Source organism: Impatiens glandulifera, chromosome 1 (genome assembly GCF_907164915.1).
Source record: "Impatiens glandulifera chromosome 1, dImpGla2.1, whole genome shotgun sequence".
Lineage (NCBI taxonomy): Eukaryota > Viridiplantae > Streptophyta > Magnoliopsida > Ericales > Balsaminaceae > Impatiens > Impatiens glandulifera.
The window spans coordinates 4,465,733-4,485,833 of record NC_061862.1 but is presented as its reverse complement, the minus strand read 5'-3'; the positions used below and the strand labels follow the sequence as shown (position 1 = coordinate 4,485,833).

The window sequence follows — 20,101 nt, the reverse complement described above, 5'->3', positions numbered from 1 at the left end:
AAAAGTAACTTTTGAATTCCAACTACATGGGAAACTACACAAACCTAGTTACTTCCCAACTAGATTCCCCACCTCGAGCTCCGCAACCGGTCAAAAATAACTCCTTCCCAAGGAGTTTTGGAAACATAAATATTCCCAACATTAATAAGACAAAACAGAATATTAGCATTAAATGATCATATTTTCCCTCCAATTTCAAATATATATAAGGAACCTCCCTCTATCATTCCACATACCTCCAAACAACTTATAATTTCTTAAGCTCTCTCTCTCTTAGCAAGATTTGAAAGAATGTCTAACCGTACCCTAAGGAATTATCTATGCATTGATTTCGACTCCGTCCTCAACATGGAGGATGTTGAAGTGAGGGAAATCCTCTTTGAATCCCTCAACGACACCGGCCTTCGTGATTTTCTCGAAGAATCCGAACCCATGTTCATTCCAGAAGTGATGGAATTCTTCAACAATGCAGCCATGTTCGGCGATGCCATTACTTCCGTCGTGAAAAACCACATTTTTGTTCTTCATGAAAGTGGATTCTCCCGGATGTTCAATCTGCCCACTGAAGGGTTCTCCGATTTCCCATCCCGGGTGGGGAGTGTAGCAGTTGACTATGTCGAAATGTTCTCCGGAACCGAAGTATCGGTGGAGAACTACCGTCTGAAAATCCGCCTCGCCCGTCACATCCAACTCCTTCACGAGATTGTCAATCGATTGATCATCTGTCAATCTGCGAACCAGAACTACTCTAAGAAGGTCTTCGACATGATGACCTACATCGTCAGCGACACCCCCTTCAACTGGTCATCGGTCATCTTCAATAATTTGAAGACCATGGTCGAGACAAAGAAAGGTTTCGGCTATGCTCCCCACATAAGTCGACTTCTTCGTACACACCATCCAAATCTTGGACCGGGTACCCCGGTGAACTCCTCGAATGTCCTCAACGAGGAAGTGGCGATTGACAAACTCACTAAAATGTCTGTTATGTAATTTTCATTTCCTTTTTGCGTATCTCAAACCGATCTCTGTATCAGTATCAATTATGTCTTTCAATCATACGATCAGTTAAATTATTAAGTTCGAAAATCGGCTCAAGATCACAAAGTTAAAATATCGGTTTAAATGTTCAACCGATTAAAATCGCTAACCGCTTCATCACCGGTTAAATAACCGCCTCATAAATAAAACGGTTACATTAAAACACCGCTCTCTTAATCAACGGTTACAAAAATAACCGCATTCCCGCTCAATCTTGTCTCTCAAAGTTTCCCGCCCATCGCTTGCCGCCCAATGATATTTTGGAGGGAAATCTCCCGCCTAATCCTGATGTGAAGGTCCGTGGCGGTTGGAATTCCATCCCGCGACTATAAATATGTTCCTTAGACATTTTATTTCATTCTTCCTCGAAACTGCTTTCTCTCTAGCTCTCGAATCTCTCAAGCTTTCAAACTCTCGATCTCTCTGTCTCTCAAACTCATAATGGGTCGCGAATCTATGCTTTTTACCCACATTTTCCAAGTCGATTTCGAAGAAATTCGAGCAAATGGATCGGCGGAAGCTAAACGAGTGTTAACTCAAATCTCTGAGTCCAGTCTTGAACACTTCTTGAATGGACCGTTCATTCTGTATCAAGAAGCGGTCAATGAATTCTTTCAAACCGCCGTACACAGCGAAGGAACCATAACAGCAATAATCGGCGGAAAACTATTCAAACTCATAATGGAGTCGGTTGCTGAGGTTCTCCACTTACCAGTGGAGGGGAGCGACTTCTCGGTGCCTACGGACGAGGATACATTACAAGCGGTTTGCCGGGATGTTTCGGATACCGATGTACCGATAGCAGTATCCGGTAAGAAAAACTCCCTCAAACCGGAATTTACACCGCTCTACGAGATTCTATCAAAGTCGGTTCAAGGACGGAGAGGCAACTATGATAGCCTCACACGATTGAAGATCGATATGATTGTCGGTTTAGTCAACGACACTAAAATCAACTGGGCCAAGGTAATCTTCTCTAACCTACGTGAGATGGTGGATCCATCATCCAAACGGTCGTGGGGTTACGCCGTTCCACTCGGCAAACTGATGCGCCATTTCAACGCTGAAACCGGCCCAGGCGTTTTCATCTCCCCCGGCAAAATCATAAAATCCATCACTTTTTTGAAACCGGAGGATAAACCGGGCAAGACAAAGGTCTCCGCCCGCAAAGGGAAATCTAAGCCTAAGAAGAAGAAGGCTCCGGCAGGTGAACAGTCCGGAAGCAAGGCAGCCTCGCAACCGACCAGGTTGGCTAGTATTCAGACCGACACACTTAATCCAGAAAACTCGGCTTCAAGCTCTAGCCGGACTCTCTCACACAGCACTGAGGCGGATCGGTCTGGCAAAGGGAAAGAGAAGGTGGTCGAAGAACAATCGACCAGAAATGATGATATTGATACCGGTTCGGGCAGGCAACCGGAAAGAAATGAATCCTCGGATGAACACATTCGGCAACTGGGAGAGGATCTCGTCTCCCAAATATTGGATCAACTCCACGTTCAGGCTCACGCTGCAAGCGACGTCTATTTTCAATGGGCTCTGATTCGGCAGGAAACCCTCTTTGCTAACATGTTACCGGAGCATCCCGTTGACCGAAGGTATGAGAAGATGATTGACATGGAAGCGGCGGTGCTCAAACTTACAAGAGCCAAGGACGTGGTGACCGCTCTTCGAAGAGGAAGGATGGTCGAACCTCATGCACGGTTGATAGAGCTTTCCGACCATATCCTTCATCTTCGTGAAAAATATGTCCCTGGGACGGAGGATTCCCCGTTCGAGGCTTAGTGCTAGACATGCTAACGGTTAAAGAACAGGAACTAACCGATGAGCTGGCACGGTTAGAATCGGAACCCGCTCACAAAGAGGCGTCACTTTTCTCCAGATCTCATCTTGAGGATGATGGCGGTCCGAATCCGAACGAGGCCGAGCATACCTCCCCTCCACCGGAACCCATAATCAACAGCACCGAAATCGAAATGGGTACACCGCCCACTGATCGGTTAGGATCTCCGCAAACCGACAATGCATCGGTGCCGGCTGTAACAGAGGATAGGGTCAAGGACATTATCGAGGAATTTGTCAATAAATCCATCCTGCCGTGGCAAAAGAAAATAAAGGAAACCGCAGCAAAATCTATCGAGTTAATTGAATCTACCGATAAACAGCTGGAAGCCACGGTTGAACGGATTACGTCCGTTGAGGAAAAATACTGTCTTACCGATCTTCTGTTCGGCGAAACAACTGACAAAACTAAGACATTAGAGGCCGTAACTAAGAAGTTGGAGACCGATATTGCTCATACCAACCAACAGGTCGGTTTGGTAAATCTCCACCTAATAACAACATATCAAAGGCTGAATACTATTGAAGGGAATCAGTCTCAGTCCGGTGTCCAGGCCGGATCCATACTTGAAAAAATAGCATCGCTTGAGGAGAAGAATGCCAAGACCGAAGCCGATCTAAAGGCGGTCACCGAACAACTAGCGGAGATGGTAGCAGCAAAGCTGGAAGCCGGCAAAGCACTTGAAAAGACGAATGAAATCGCGACTCAAAAGATTCAAGATGCCGAGGACGAGCAAGTCCGGATTCAAAAGGAAACGATACAGGCGGATGCAGACCTGGCCCAACATATCCAAAGAGTTGAAGATGTTGCACCGGCTATAGCGGTTCAACGAAATGAGGATGCGACTCGACTACTCGACCAACAACTTACATTCGAAGAGCTCGCCGAAGCCCATAAGAAATCAAAGGCGGCAGCTTCATCATCCGGACCGGCCACCAGAAAAAGAAAAGCATCTTCCAAGAGGGAAGCAATCTCAAGGCTATTGGACAACATTGCTGAAACGGTTATTGCTCCTCCAATCAACCCGGTTTCGCAAGCAGATATAGAACTCGAGGACGAAACTGTACCGTTGCTCAAAAGACCGCGGGGTCTCGAAGCGATTCCACTCAGATTGGTTCCAATCTCACCATTCACCGGGACCTCGGGCGGTCAAGGATCCTCCTCTAGACCTGGCGCCGATCCCTGCAATCCGGGAAGGGGAGTAGTACCTGAACACCTAAAGGAAAAATTCATGCCTAGGAAAAGAGGGAATAGAAGTTTTCTACTTATAATGCTTATGTTACTTTCTGTAAACTTTTATATATATTAAGTATTTTTTTTGGAAACCGGCCTATAATTTAATTCTTACATGGTTTTGAATATTTTAAATAAAATAATCAAAAAGGGAGAAATTGATAAGATAAAATTTTTCTTCAAAATTTTTCTCAAATTTTTCCAAATTTTTCGAAACATTCTTCTAAGTCATTTTCCAAAAAAATCCGACCAACTAAACTTTTAAAACAACCGGCCTACACTCTAATTTTTACATGATTTTGAATATTTTAAATAAAATAATCAAAAAGGGAGAAATTGTTAAATAAAATTAGACCGGTTAAATAGAACTTAACAAAAACAAACTTCCTGTGCAGGAACGGTTAAAGAATCAGGATCGGTCAAGTAATCCAACCGGTCAAGCAACCCAACCGGCCAAGAACCTAACCAATCAGGAAAACAAGACATGTTAGAAGACAAGGCAAAAGATGTAACCAAAACCGGAACAAACCTGAAGCTATGAAAAATCTAAAGTCATCCGGTTAACTTAAACAACCGGTAGACATTCTAAACCGAAATACATCAATCCAGAAAACCAATGAAGAAGCTACTTAGAGAAAGAAGACAAGAACATCAAACTAAGTACAATCTACAAATCGGTGCAAACAAAAACTTTGAGTATCTGCAGAAGATGATACCAAAGAGACAGACTGTAACATTGCCCTATCCATACAAGTCTGAGGATACTCTGCAGGATGCAGAAAACCTCTTGAAGAAGATCTTTCCAATCTGGGATAATTTAGAGGCGCAACATTCCAGGTGAAGACAACTGTCCAACCGACAGTGCTACATTAAGTAAAAGACAAACCTAGCCGGTTTGACCTACGCACTAGAAGCCTAAATCGCCAGGTCTAAATCACTGAACCTCTGCTCAACCAATCAGATTCAAGGAAAAGAAATGTGACCGTTGGCACATTTCACCTATAAAAGAAGGAGCTGAAGAGGAGTAAATGCAGTTACAAGTTACAAGAGAAAACATTTAAGAGCTACACCAACCCAAGTTATAAGTGGTGTTTATCTCTCTAAATTAAAAGAGCTTAAGTGTGCATTTGAAGTGAGATTACAATTTCAGTGAGAATTGTACGAGTGTTATCGAGCAGCAAATAAGTCTCGATCGGATTGTGCTTGTGTATTCTTTATTGAATATCCTTCTCGCGGTTTCGAGAAGAAGGGGTGACGTAGGAGTTTTATCTCTGAACATCCATAAAAACCTGTCTTGCTCTTTACTTTCTGTCAGATTTACATTCTAACCGATCCATACTAACCGACCCATACCGCCCTAACCGATTTACATCACTTTAATCAATTTGCTAAGCCTCAAACCGACCTCCTAATCTCCAAACCGACTTTATTCAAATTTGGTCCTACGCATCCCGTGTGCGTGTTGCTTCAGTCTGAAACAAACCACTTCCGCACTTGAACTCGGTTCAAGAGTTTGTGATAGTCTGTGTAGTATTGAAACTCTGTATTAATCTCTAACTGAATTAAACGCTAACCTTTGAGTGCAAACCGGTCAGACCCCGGTCCGTCATCCGCGACCTAGATCCTAACAACTTCTTTTTCTTTTCTTTTTTGTCAAAGTTGCTTTTCTATTCGAAATATATATATAATCCAAAAAAATGGTTTCTTAATTACAATATTGATTTAGAACCCTCAATTCTCTTTTCTATAATCATTGATATTGAATCAATTAAGCGCACTTCTAATACCTGTTCCGGAACGATAGGACAATTATGTTCATTACTAAACTTGTTGAAGAGATGAAATAGAACCAAGTTATATTTTTTTTAATGAGAGGTTGAATCGAACTACGAATTGAATCAGTTTTCTTCAATAAAGGGCACAATGCAAATAGTTTATGCCGGCATGCAGCTTCAACATTTGTTGGTAAACGTGATTTTAAAAAAATCTATTAGATTGTGTCCTTAGACAAGCATCAATACTGATTCATTTATTCGGTTTATAGTTGATCCACTAAAATATTGAGCAGCGATATAAGATCAGTGAAAAATAATGTCGCTCACATTGATTTGTGAAAGAGTCTGTGTGTGTTTCTTCAAGCTGAAACAAACCATTTCCGCACTTGAACCCGGTTCAAGAGGTTTGTGACAGCTTGTGTAGTGTTAAGAAGCGGTTTTAGTCTCTAACCAGACTATTACCAGTATATGTTGTGTTGATTAAGCGTTCTCCTTTAAGCCGGCTACCCCCGGTCCTCCAAGGCAATCCCGATCCTAACAAAGTTTAATAAGAGATGAGGCTTCTGAAATGCGAGAACCTTCGTATAAAGGTAGTTTCGAATCATCTAACAATTTGTAAAATTCCTTAGCATCATCAACGGGATTGTCATTTTCATTCGGATGATCATTTTCAACGGGTTTAGGGTACAAATCAGCGATAATATCTTTCATTAGGTGATCCTCACAAACGTCAACAGGTTCGTCGATGATATTAGTCTCGTTATTCTGTTGTACATTCATCGGTTCTTCTACAAGCTCATCATCTAATTCACCTTCATTACTCTCACTAGCAGCAATTATACTTTCATGTTCAATTCTCTTTTCCCCGTGAAAATACCAAAAACCATAGTTTTTTCTGATGCCGAATACAATCAGATGAGTTCTAACGACAATTTTATTCTCATATACTCGATTTGCACATTTTACACAAGGACATGCAATTGAAGATCTACCCGTGAATTTTTCAGTAAATTCTATGAACTTGTCAATCCCCTCAATATATTTTGGATCAGTATTAAGTCTAGTCATCTATGTTTTGTCAAGAACTTCCATTAGGACTAGACAAAATATTATTATGTCAAATAAAGTTTTTTATTTCTTAATGAATCATAAACCTAACTATTCCAATTATTTAACATATAATTCAATAACCTAACATACAATTCAATAACCTAACATACAAATAATCCTATCATAACCTAATCAACATACAATTCAATAACCTAATATACAATTCAATAACTTAACATACAAATAATCCTATCATAACCTAATCAACATACAATTCAGTAACCTAACATACAATTCAATAACCTAACATACAATTCAATAACCTAACATGAAAATAATCCAATAATTCAATAACATACAGACATCGACTAACCTGTATATCGACGAAAGACAACGGCGGTAGAAGCAGCAACAACAACAACTTCAATCAACGACAAAGAGTCTTCAAACTTCAAAGAAGAAAATATATAAAAATCAAAAGCGACTACCACCTAGCATGATAAAACATGCATATAGAAAATATAAGCTATTAAATATATAAGCAGCCATGATTTAAGCATAAAACATCCATATAGAAAAAATGGTCTGATAAGCAAGATTTTATTCAGAAGTCCCATGAAAATAGCCATTTGAATTTGTAATCTTCTCCACATATATTTGCTATATGACTTATATATTTTTTTCAAGTGTTCAATAAGCATATATGTTTCAAATATATAGTTAAATATGTTTCAAATGCATTCCTAAAGATGCTATATTTCTTAGGTTTTCTATATCAAATAATCTGTATCAAATAAATGAAAGGATACCCTTTGTTATAAAATACTGAAGTTCTAATAAGCAGTAACAAAAAATGACACACATAACACCAATGAATTTCTTTCCTAACCCGATCTATCATCACATCAACATTCAAATACAAAAATGAAAATGAAAGAAACAAAATACAGTTCTTAAGACAAAAGCATACATTTCTTCTTCATATTTTTAACATTCTTAAATCATATGTTTGATGCAGAACCGTTCGTGTAAAACATTCTTAATAACCACAGATAGAAATGAAACCAGTTCAAACACAGGACTGCACAGCCAGATTCTGAAGCAAATTGAAATTCATTTTTTTTTTCTAATCTAATTCAACGTTACAAAACTGTTCGTGTTCTACTCTAAGATTAGAACAAAAAACAAAATTCTAGATAAAGGAAGACAATTTTCTATTCAATCCATTTTTGGAAATCCAATACACAATTCCGTTAAGCGGAATCAAAAGCATATGAACTTACAGGTTCGCAAAGGAGACAATCTTTCTGTATCAAATCATCTGTATCAAATAATTATAAATTAGGTTTTCTATTTAACTTACCAATTGATTGCAGGGGCGGGAGGAGATCGGATAAAACTGGCGGCGCGGTGGATCTCCGGAGGCGAAAGAGAGAAGAAGAAACCTTACCTGATTGCAGATGATCGACGACGGTGACTTCAACGAACGGCGGCGACTTCAATGAACGGCTACGGAGAAGAAGAAATGGGAGCACGGAGAAGAGAGAAGAAAGAAATAAGGAAAAACAAAAGCGTCTAGAATAAGTTTATTTATGATTATCTGTAACGGCACTGTCGTGAGCCGTTACAGATAACGCTCCACGAAAACGAATCGACAGAAAGGCTTTCTGTAACAGTTATACCTAGATGCCGTTACAGATAGATTCATGTTTTTGTAACGGTTTACTCATAAAACCATTACCGATACACCTCCTTTTAACGTTTTTTTAATTAGGTATTTATAACGGTTATACCTAGATGTCGTTACAGATAGATCCATGCTTTTGTAACGGTTTACTCATAAAATCGTTACAGATACGCCTCCTTTTTAATGTTTTTTTAATTAGGTATCTGTAACGGTTATACATAGGTGCCGTTATAGATAGATCCATGCTTTTGTAACGATTTTATGAATAAACCATTATAGATACACCTCCTTTTTAACGTTTTTTTAATTAGGTATCTGTAACGGTTATACCTAGGTGTCGTTACAGATAGATCCATGCTTTTGTAATGGTTTATTCATAAAACCGTTACATATATGCCTTATTTTTAACATTTTTTTAATTAGGTATATGTAACGATTATACCTAGGTGCCGTTACAGATAGATCCATGCTTTAGTAACGGTTTATTCATAAAACCATTACAAATATGCCTCCTTTTTAACGTTTTTTTGATTAGGTATCTGTAACGTTTATACTTAGGTGCCATTACAGATAGATCCATGCTTTTGTAACGGTTTATTCATAAAACCGTTACATATACGCCTCCTTTTTAACATTTTTTTAATTTGGTATCTGTAACGGTTATACCTAGGTGCCGTTACAAATAGATCTATGCTTTTGTAACGGTTTATTCATAAAACCGTTACAGATACCTTATCTAAAAAACGAAGAACTGATGAGATATCTGTAACAGTGCTTTTTATCTAAAAGTCGTGACTGATATATAAGATCACTAACGGTATTATATAATCGTTACAAATATTTATATCAGTAACGGTACTATGCTACCGTTACTGATATAAATACATTTGTAATAGTTGTATACAGCCGTTACTGAATTTCATTACAGAAAAGCCTTTTTTCTCCTAGTGTTTAGTCCTCTAGCTATTTATGTCTTTTTCTCCTAAGAATGTTTGGTGATCTTGGATCAAAATATTTCTAAAACGTGGTTTTGTTTATCCTTCCTTTAACTATTTCAAAAAAAAAGACCATTTATTGGTGTTTTTTCTTTAACACAAAAGGTCATCAATTATGAATGTAATCTCGTGTACAAATGAGTAATTTAAAGAATTCAAGCTTAGCAATATGTTCTTCTAAATAGGTTAATCTTTGTTATGAATTCTCTTACCTTTTTTAATTGGTTTTGCTTTGATAAAATAATTTATTCACGCTATAACATGTTCCTCTAGATTGGTTGTTGTTTGTCGTGAATGCTTTAAACATTTTAGGTTATTACTTGATATTTTGTCGTACTTGGAGCGCATTAGTTTGCCAAATAAGTTTTGATCATTTGTATATTGTGCTTTAATGCCTACATCTCAACTTACAATTGGAACAAATTTTCGCTATGTCATTTACGTCTCAGTATTGTATACTTTAGTTGTTTCCATTTTGACTTACCACCATTTATGTTTAAAATTTGATAATGAATATTGTATCTCTCATATTACTTCATTCTTTTGTTTTTGTATATGCAATGTAACCGCTTATGTTTTAATACTTTTTTTTATTTATAATTGGAGCACATCTATGTTTGAAAATAGAATTGATGATAAATATTATGAGATCACTAGTTACATAATTATTTTGTCACCCTATAACCAATTATGAAAAGTGAGATAAAAGTCATATATAATTTATCATTAGAGCACATTGGGCTATAAATATGATAATTATTTTTATTATCTCTATTTTGACTTATCATGGTAGCAACATTGACCTATGAAAAAAGTATTGATGAATATCACATCCCGTTTGTTAATTAATCGTTTTATCGAATATTGTAACTAATTATGAAAGTTAGACAAAATTATAAAAGGATTAATTTACCGTTCTAAGACATATGTAAAAATAAGTTTTAATCATTTTGATCTAAATATTGGATGTTTTAATATTTTAATTTTAACTTATCATTGTAGCACTATTTACGTATAAAAAATAGCACTAACGACAAAATATATATTCAAATCGATATTGTTATGTTGCATTATGTAAGTGAAACATTAGCAAAAAATATATATTGTGTATTGATAAATCTAGAGATTGTAAGCTTTTAAGGTCTCAAATTGTTTCTATAGCCTAATAAAAAAATTAACACCAATGACGGATTTGACTTAGTGGTCTTGACGCCGTTAGCATCTGACCCACAAAATCTTATTGTTCTAGAAGAAAATAAAAGAAGTCCTTTTCGCAGTTCCCCGTATAAATATCCTCTGATGTCCACCTCGTAAAACACGTTTGTCTGTCAGTCTTCTTCCTAGTTTCTACTGGCCCACCCACTCTTCATCCCTGTCTCAAGTTTGATCGATCGCCGCCGCCACAATTTGCTACACCGGAGTGAGTTTCAGCTTCTTTTTTCCTTCATTTGTTTCTCATTTCATGTCAAAATGCAATTCATGAACCAGCTAGGGTTCCTTTTTTCTTTAAATGTTGATTAATTGCTTCATCAGCTACAGATAGGCGATTGATTTCATTTAGATTGAAATTCATGAAACTTTGATCTGGGAAGATGTGATGCTTATATCTAATAAGTTTTCATAGAACTAGGTTTACTAGCTTACTTTTGTGTATTTGCTGTGGCCTCAGTGTGCATTGGATTGTTCCATTTTATTTCACAAGTACTGTTTTGATTATGCAGGCGGGTGCTCAAGAATTGAGTATTGGATAAGAAATTTCGTGGTTCTTGTTTGATCTATGGAAATTAACAAAGAAGTGGCTCCCAGGGAGGAAGAGGAGAAGGTTCGCATGACAGAAGGGGAGGAGGATCCTATGGAGGTAGAGGAAGTGGTTCATAGGGCAGAATGGGAGGAGGCTTGCAGGGCACAATGGGAGGCTCACTGGGCCAAAGAAGAGGAGGCTCGTAGGGCTAAAGAGGAGGCTGAAAAAAGATTTGTTGAGAAAGACTACAATGGAGCATGTACCTATGCTTTGAAAGCTCAGATGCTTTGTCCCAGCTTGGAGGGTATAAAAGAAATGAAAGCTACATTTGATGTCTATGCTGCATCTGAGACAAAATTCAAAGGGGAAACGGATTTCTATGCAATTTTTGGTCTAAAACCATCAGCCGTTATGGCTAAACTCATCAGACAATTTACGGAGATGTATGGTCTACTCAACCCTTATTGCAACAAAACTGTTGGGGCAGATGGGGCATTTAACCTTCTCTCGGAAGCATGGAATATATTGTCCGACCTAAGTGAACGAACCTCGTACGATATCAGGAGAAATACTAGGTATGTGCATTTGCATTCTCAGTTTTGCCAAGCAAATCTTTGTTTTGATAATGACAATTATTCTAAGTCTTATTATAATTCTTTGTTTGGTTAATCACAATGAAACCTTTTGTGATACAAGATCAAAGGGTCTTACCCCTATTTTGGTCTATCCTTTTTTTTTTGTCTTTCATTTATCATATATTTTCATACCGATACTCCAAAACAAGGTCGGCCTAGGGTACCCCGAGTGGTCCTGTCGATTGGTTATCCAAATAACCCATAAACATACAAGGCCTTATTCTAAATCATTTTTTTCTTTTAATGAAATTATTCTAAATATTTGATTTGTTGATGACAATTAATTTAAGTATTTTTTTCTATGAAAGGGGTGATTCCTTTTGGACAAAATGCACCACTTGTAACGTTCAGTATGAGTATCTCCTGAAGTACGTGAACAAAAAACTATCCTGCAAGAATTGTCGTGGTGTTTTCATGGCAATCAACAAAGGGATAGGACCTCCAGATGGCTCGTATCCTTTTCTTGATTGTCAACATTTTTCTGCTCCTGAAAACTGTTATGCAAATCAACGTGGGACTATTACAAATATCCCAACCACAAATGGAGTCGATGTATCTAAATATAAGAGGAAATCGTATTCTGGATCTTCAGTGGAGGCTGTTGATACAAATATAACCATCCCTCTCGAGGCACACCCTATAGGGAATGGCAATAAAAGCACGAGATCTCTTCACGAGCCTTCCAAACTGGGCAAGCCTTCAAGCAGAAAGAGTCTTGATGACACAGGCGTAGAAACTCCTTCAAATAATCTATCAGATATGGGACCATCAATGTCAAATTTTGACTCAGAAAAGTTATTAATTAATAGGGCAGTGTCTGAATTAAGAAAGAAGTTGCCAGAGATAAGGAAAGCTGATGCTGAAGTAGCTGCACTGAAGAAAAACCTAGCAAATTTACCTCAGAAAGAAGCAGCAGCAGGAAAATCAGTAGGAGAGGTGGTGGTGTCTAACAAGCCTAGTACTGCCGCAATTTCTGGCACAGTTGGACTTCAATCAATGGTGAGGAGGAGGGCATCAATGCGCATGAAGGTTCCTATCTCTGATTTTCACAATTTTGACAATGATAGGTCTGAGCAATGTTTTAAGGCGAAGCAGATATGGGCGATCTACGATGAAGAAGATACTATGCCACGTCTGTACTGTCTGATTGATCAAGTGATTTCAGTCTCACCGTTTAAAGTTGCAATCAGTTACATGAACTCCAAAATTGATGCGGAGTTCGGGTCAGTGAATTGGATAGAATCTGGCTTTACGAAATCTTGTGGAAATTTTAGGACATCAAACATTGATGTGGTTGAAGAAGTGAACATCTTTTCTCATGTACTGAGGAGAGAAAAAACAACACGGGGAGGATGCCTTAGAATTTATCCTAGGAGCGGAGATATATGGGCCATATACAAGAACTGGTCATCGGAATGGAACAGGGAGACCCCCTCTGAAGTTAGGCATCAATATGAGATGGTGGAAATTATGATGGATTATGATGAAGAAGATGGGGTTTGCATGAGTCCACTGGTGAAAGTAGATGGTTACAGGACTGTGTATGGGAGGAACCCAGATAAGGGTTCCATTTGTTGGGTTTTGAAGAAGGAAATGTTGAGATTCTCACATCGTGTTCCTTGTTGGCGAATTAGAGGTGGAGAAAGGACTGATGATCTGCCAGAATGTTGTTGGGATCTGGACCCAGCTGCAACCCATGATGGCCTTATCCTTCAACAGCAAGAAGAAGAAGAAGTTGAAGCTGAAGCTGAAAAACTTAAAGTGATATCTTAACTTATACCCCAACCCCCAATAGATAAGATTATAAACTGTTTGTTGTTTCTTATGATTGTTTCTGACTGTTGTCTGAAAACTGTTGTTTCTTTGTTGTTGCTGCTGTTTTTAATTTTGACATGTGAGAATTATTCTAATGTCAATTAAATTTGAACAGTGGGTTAATTTCCTTTTCCTTCTCCTTGTAGTTGACTGAATTTGGGATAGAAAATACAAATATAAATGAATTTATATTTTATAATTGAAGTATGTTTTTCTTTAGCTTTCCATTGAGATTTGATCTTCAACTTACAAATATAGTAGCTAAATGAAGTTACCAACAAAATATTCATATCATGCCTTTTTTTAAAATGATTGTTTTCTGTAGTTTTCTATTAAATATTTTCATTTTGCTGTAGTCTGATTCAGTTGGAAATTAAGCTGCTTAATCATCAAAAGACAAACTCAGATCCCCTGTCTAAAGAAGAATTGAACTACTGATGTTGTTCTTGCTGGATTGACTGTCTTTATCATGATGATCAATGATCCCCTGTCTCCTCAACTTCTCCTCTTTGGCTTTCCTGCAAAACATCACCCACGAATTGACCTCCAGCGCCACGCAGATCCCGATCAACGTCGACAAACTCAGGCAATAACCCAATTTCACATATGATCTCCCTTCACCCATCACCTCCAATCCTTGAAACACGTTCACAATTCCTACAATCACACAACTATACCCCACAAAATGGTGATACGATTTCCAGTATTTCCTGAATTTGTTCGTCGTCTTCGGCCGAAATAGCAGCGCCAATGTCTGTAGCCCACCTAGTGACAACGCCGCAAATCCTAGTTTCCTATGAAACCCATAAACTACTCCCGGCGACATTTCTCCCAGCCGTATTCCAATGCCGAACCCTGCCGCGCCGAGTAAGAACGCCGTCAATTGAATTCCGGCGTGGGCGTAAAACCAGGTTGGTCTCGCCGCCTGCATATGCCGGAAATATCTTGCCGTGACAGCCCCCACCGGCAACAGTATCCCCCAAGAGACGCCGTTCATAATTCCGTGAATTAATTTTAACGTTTCACCATTGTTGTGGGAATTCGACTCTGTTCCCGACAGAACATCGACGGTCAAAACTGAGGAAAGATCGTTCATTGTGGTTGGATGAATGGTTGGAGAATAGCCTTGGACGTAAAGTCCTCTGTTCCAGACAAAATGGATTTTTGTCTTATTGGGTACTAGCCTTAAGGTAGCATATATTCTAATGGAGGCGCCGTCGTGAATGGTGGCCATTTTACCGCCGTAAAGTGTGGCAGAAGATGAGAGAAGATGGATATCAAGTGGACGAGAGAGAAGAGAATTCCTTTGAAGCTTGACAGTTGGGTCAAGAATGTATGGTAGGAGGACGATCTGGCCGGAATTGGGGTCGGGAAAGGCAATTAAGGACCGGGTGCCAGTCATCTCCGGCGAGGTGGGATTGATTCCCCAGCCAACCCAACCGGTGGGAGAGATAAAAGTGCCGAAGAAGACAAGTTCTAGAGTGGAATTTCGTGGGTGAAAAGTCCAAGCTATGGAGGCTTGCTGAGAAGGAAGAGTCATGCATTTTTGGAAGGTTTTGGTGGTGGTGCAGTGACCGGAAACCACTGCCGGAGAAAAGAGAATGAACAGAATTAGTTGGAGAATCATATTCATATTTGGGGGAGAGAGATGGAATGCAAGAAAAAGAGAGAGATTTAGGTGAAATATATGAATCATCCATCAATCCTTTTTTTTCTTTTTCTGGTGAGATGAATAATGGAGGTTTGAGTGAAGAAGATGGGGACTTTCTTTTTCATTATGATTACACCTCTCTTTCATTTGTTTTTAGTAACTTTGAAGGCAAGCCAAATTCCATCTTTACATAAAATATTCAATTATTCAATTAACCCACTAATTAAGTTGTTCATAGACTTAAATCACTCACCAAACTTTCTTCAAAAATTAAGTTGTGAAAATTAAGCTCTTATAAAGATCTTCTTTTTTTTGTTGTGGAAAAGTTTATTTTAGTGAAATAAGTTGTGAACTTGTGATGGAGGTTGTGCATGCTTTGGATCACCCTTATCTTGTTTGTAACTTCCAAACAATGATATTGAATGAATAAGCCATTGAAAGTGATTGCCACTGCCTTAAGAGAATTGTTATTATTATATACATAGAGATATTAGTCACTGTCTTTCAACCAAAAATGGACTTTTATATGAATTAGGTATATATATATGTTAAATAGTAATTGTATTAAGTTTGTGGGTTGATAATGATAATGTTAAATAATAGTTTTCACAAAATTATGAGCAATCATTAAATAAAGTATTGAGGATGTTAGTGTTATATCTAAAAAAGAAAATGGAATATGTTTTAAATCATTACTATATATGATGATTGTTGTACAAATAGCAAGCTAATACTTTGTTTTTCTTTTATTTTTTTGAATTTTAAAAAGTTAGCACATAATCTGCACTTACCTTTAAAGTGTTTTTTAGGCAAAACTACTCAATAGGTTAAGTTATTAGCAATGCATTCTGTAACATTTATTTTTTATTGTTTAGTTAATATTAATGAGAATTAAAGTGGATTTACCCTTTAAAAAGTAATATGTCATGTGAGAATAAGTTTGAAACATGTGAACTTGTTTTTCAAAAAATTAAAATCAAAGAAGAGGTAGAAACAGAACCATCTGTATTGTTTTTGAATATGTAAAAAATGATTTAACACATTTTTAATTATACAATGTAACTAAAAGATAATTTCCTTTTATTTAATACATTTTATTTTGTTGAACATTTTCTTTTATGAATAAAACTAAGCAGCTTCACCTAGATAGACACAAACTATTAAAATTTTCTTCTTCTGAAAATAATTAAAATAATTAAAATATAATAATAAAACATAAGAAAAACAAAATTAAAATATAACAATGTTACTATTATATCAAGTTCGTACGTACTCGAAAGGAACGATTAACTCCTCGATTGACTCCACTAACTTTTCGGAACGGATCTTATAAAAGTTAACAATAATAAAAATAATATTATATATATGTATATATATTTATTCTAATTATTATTTAATTTTATAAAAAGATATAATAAACAAATCCTTTACACTAATTTAAATATATACAATGATGTAACATATATATATTTACATAATTTTACCCCTTTAAACTGACACATAAGAAATAAAAAGTTTAAAAAATGTATTCCAGTAATTGAAATTTTCATTTATAATTACTAAGTTTATAAAGATAATAATTCACTAAATAAATTAAGTTATTTTATAAATTTTAACATTGAATTATTAGGCATCTCTATATTATTTTAAAAAATATATTAAATAAGAGCCCTTCAAATATTTTTGTTATAAGTAATTATTTCACATTAAAACAAATAAGAAGTTACGAATAAAACATTAATTTGCAAATAATAAAAGATAAAAGAGGTTAAATAATACATATTTGTAAAATTTAAAATTCTAATGAAAATTATCCAACAATCACACAATTTTTTAAGGTAACTCTAAAGAAAAACTTATGTGAATTATATATCAATGAGTGATGAATAAAAGCAAGCTAACCGAAAAAACTAATTAAGTGGTGTCAGAGGATTCTTTATTCGAAATTTTGAACGGCAATTAAATTTGTCTTTACCCGAGGTTGGTAAGCAACGCCGATTTTTTTTTTGTCAAATAATAATTGACCATTTATAAATATGAACAAAATAGCGAGAAATTCAGAAATTATTAGAGGATATATGTCAAAGGGCTTCTTGATGAAAGACAAAATTTTTAAACTCTTTATTGAAAAAATAAAAAGTGTTGGGTCAAATTATTTTGACTAAGTGTTGAAATAATTTAACCACTAAGATTTTGATGATGAAATAACTTATGAGTTTTGATGCAGGTGTATTGAAACAATATTTCATAAGACTTGGCTCTAATGAGGGTCATTAGACCGATTTTGGCATTCAATGCATAGAATTAGACGTACAGTCTAACTCATCGGAGTTAGACGTGTAGTCTAATGAATGCATAGAATTAGACGTACAGTCTAACTTATCGGAGTTAGACGTGTAGTCTAATAGACGTGTAATTAGACGGATGGTCTAATAGATACACGGAATTAGACGTAAGTCTAATACATAGAATTAGACGTACAGTCTAACTCATCGGAGTTAGACGTGTAGTCTAATGAATGTAAAGAATTAGACGTAAGTCTAATGAATACACGGAATTAGATGCAAGTCTAATGTGTTCGAAATTAGACGTACCGTCTAACTCACCGGAGTTAGACGTATAGTCTGATAGACTTGTAATTAGACGGATGGTCTAATAGATATTCAGAATTAGACGTATAGTCTAACTCATCGGAGTTAGACGTGTAGTCTAATATATTTACAATTAGACGGATAGTCTAATTTGTTCGGAGTTAGACGTGTAGTCTAATATATTTACAATTAGACGGATAGTCTAATTTGTTCGGAATTAGACGTGTGGTCTAATTAGTGAAAGTTAGACGTGCGTTTAACTCCTTCAGACAAGTCTGAGGTAGAACCGGAATTAGACGTGTAGTCTAACTCAGTGGAGTTAGAAGTACCGTCTAATGGTTATTGAATAATTAGACATGTGGTATAATTAGTGAAATTTAGACGTGCGTCTATCTCCTTCAGACAAGTCTGAGGTAGAACCGGAATTAGACGTGTAGTCTAACTCAGTGGAGTTAGACGTACCATCTAATGGTTATTGAATAATTAGACGTGTGGTCTAATTAGGGAAAGTTAGACGTGCGTCTAACTCCTTCAGACAAGTCTGAAGTAGAACCGGAATTAGACGTGTAGTCTAACTCAGTGGAGTTAGACGTACCGTCTAATGGTTATTGGATAATTAAACGTGTAGTCTAATTCTATTAGACCAGGCGGTCTAATAGACGTTATTATTAAAAGAAGATCCTCCCTTTTCTTGTTCTTTGTGCTTTCTCTCCTTCTCGACTTCCCATTCTCTCTCTCTTTGATCTGCATCCATGCACCATCCGGCTAGAAGGCTTGTTCTTCCGGAAGGTAAGCGGTTGAAGTTGAAGGATCCACCTGCCGGTCTGGGTGGACCAGATGGGGGAATGGCTGATGTTCCCTAACTTGTTGATAGGGCAGATGAGGACGGTGCAACTTTGTTCTTCCTTGGTTGTAGAGGAGTTTCATCCTCTTCTTCTTCATCATCGAGTGGACCGGGAAGGCCACTTTGTTCTACCCGGGACATTAATTCGACAACTTTCTTTCTTTTAGCTTGTCGTCGTGTCAGTTCCTAATTAGTTGCCAAAATCGTATTATGAGTGCAAGAAATTCATTACAAACATGGGTCTATCGTACGAAAAAATTGATGCGTGTAAGAATGATTGCATGCTTTTTCGTAAACAATATAAGGATTTGCAGAATTGTAAGTTTGTGGGCTGTTCAGATGGAAAATCAATTAATCTAGTAGTGCAATTCGGAAAAAAGTGTATGGCAAGTTTATTCCCAATAAGGTGTTGCGGTATTTTCTATTAAAACCGAGGTTGCAAAGATTTTTTATGTGTTCCAAAACCGCTCCAATGATGACTTGGCATAAAGATAACAATTCTGAAGATGATGTGTTAAGGCATCCGACTAATTCAATGACGTGGAAGACCTTTGATAACTTGTATCCAGATTTTGCTGCAAACCCTCGAAATGTGCGACTTTCTTTGGCAAGTGGCGGATTTCAATCATTTGATAACTGGAAAACATCGTACAACATTTGGCCAGTAATTCTCATCTCTTATAATGTCGCTCCGACTATATGTATGAACACCAACAACTTTCTTCTGTCCATGTTAATTCCTGAACCAAAGAGTCCGGGAGATTGCATTGACGTATTTCTTTAGCCACTTATTGAAGAGTTGATGGAATTGTGGCATACCGGTGTGAAGACATACGATGCAAACAGAAAACATTTTTTTAACTTGCGGGCAACTCTTATGTGGACTATTAATGATTTCCCCGCATATGCAAACTTGTCTGGATGGAGTACAAAGGGGAAATTTGCATGCCCATCTTGTAATCAGAACACGACATCATTGAGGTTGACAAATTACCAAAAGGAGTGTTACATGAGTCATCGACGATTCCTCCCGTCTAATCATCGTTGGCGCAAAGAGACCGATACGTTTGACGGGCGTACTGAGCATAGAGGTCCTCCTGTTCTACTATCGGGTTCCGAAATTCAATTGCAAGCACGAAAGTTATTCATGAATCCCGGGGTGAGAACTGGAACAAATTTAGTATATTTTTCCAATTGCCT

The 20,101-nt window shown here is 37.1% G+C and overlaps 2 protein-coding genes across 2 annotated transcripts; one reads left to right on the top strand and one right to left on the bottom strand.

Moving 5' to 3' along the window:
• The first annotated feature begins 11,401 nt into the window (after window positions 1-11,401).
• Window positions 11,402-13,928, top strand: LOC124929430. Its single transcript, XM_047469828.1, has 2 exons — window positions 11,402-11,940; window positions 12,309-13,928. Exons 1-2 carry the CDS (start codon window positions 11,402-11,404, stop codon window positions 13,771-13,773), a joined length of 2,004 nt encoding a protein of 667 aa, XP_047325784.1. The 3' UTR covers window positions 13,774-13,928.
• A 49-nt stretch (window positions 13,929-13,977) lies between these two features.
• On the bottom strand, window positions 13,978-15,714 carry LOC124921883 (cytochrome b561 and DOMON domain-containing protein At2g04850). The gene has a single exon (XM_047462584.1). The coding sequence runs from the start codon at window positions 15,509-15,511 to the stop codon at window positions 14,231-14,233; it is 1,281 nt and encodes a 426-aa protein (XP_047318540.1). The 5' UTR covers window positions 15,512-15,714; the 3' UTR covers window positions 13,978-14,230.
• Window positions 15,715-20,101: the final 4,387 nt, after the last annotated feature.

What these genes read in the sequence shown, in the direction of transcription:
- LOC124929430 (XM_047469828.1), top strand. Translation starts at nt 11,402, where the DNA reads ATGGAAATTAACAAAGAAGTGGCTCCCAGGGAGGAAGAGGAGAAGGTT. An exon ending in GATATCAGGAGAAATACTAG is followed by an intron (nt 11,941 to 12,308) that starts GTATGTGCATTT and finishes TTTCTATGAAAG; the next exon opens with GGGTGATTCCTTTTGGACAA.
- LOC124921883 (XM_047462584.1), bottom strand. Translation starts at nt 15,511, where the DNA reads ATGATTCATATATTTCACCTAAATCTCTCTCTTTTTCTTGCATTCCAT.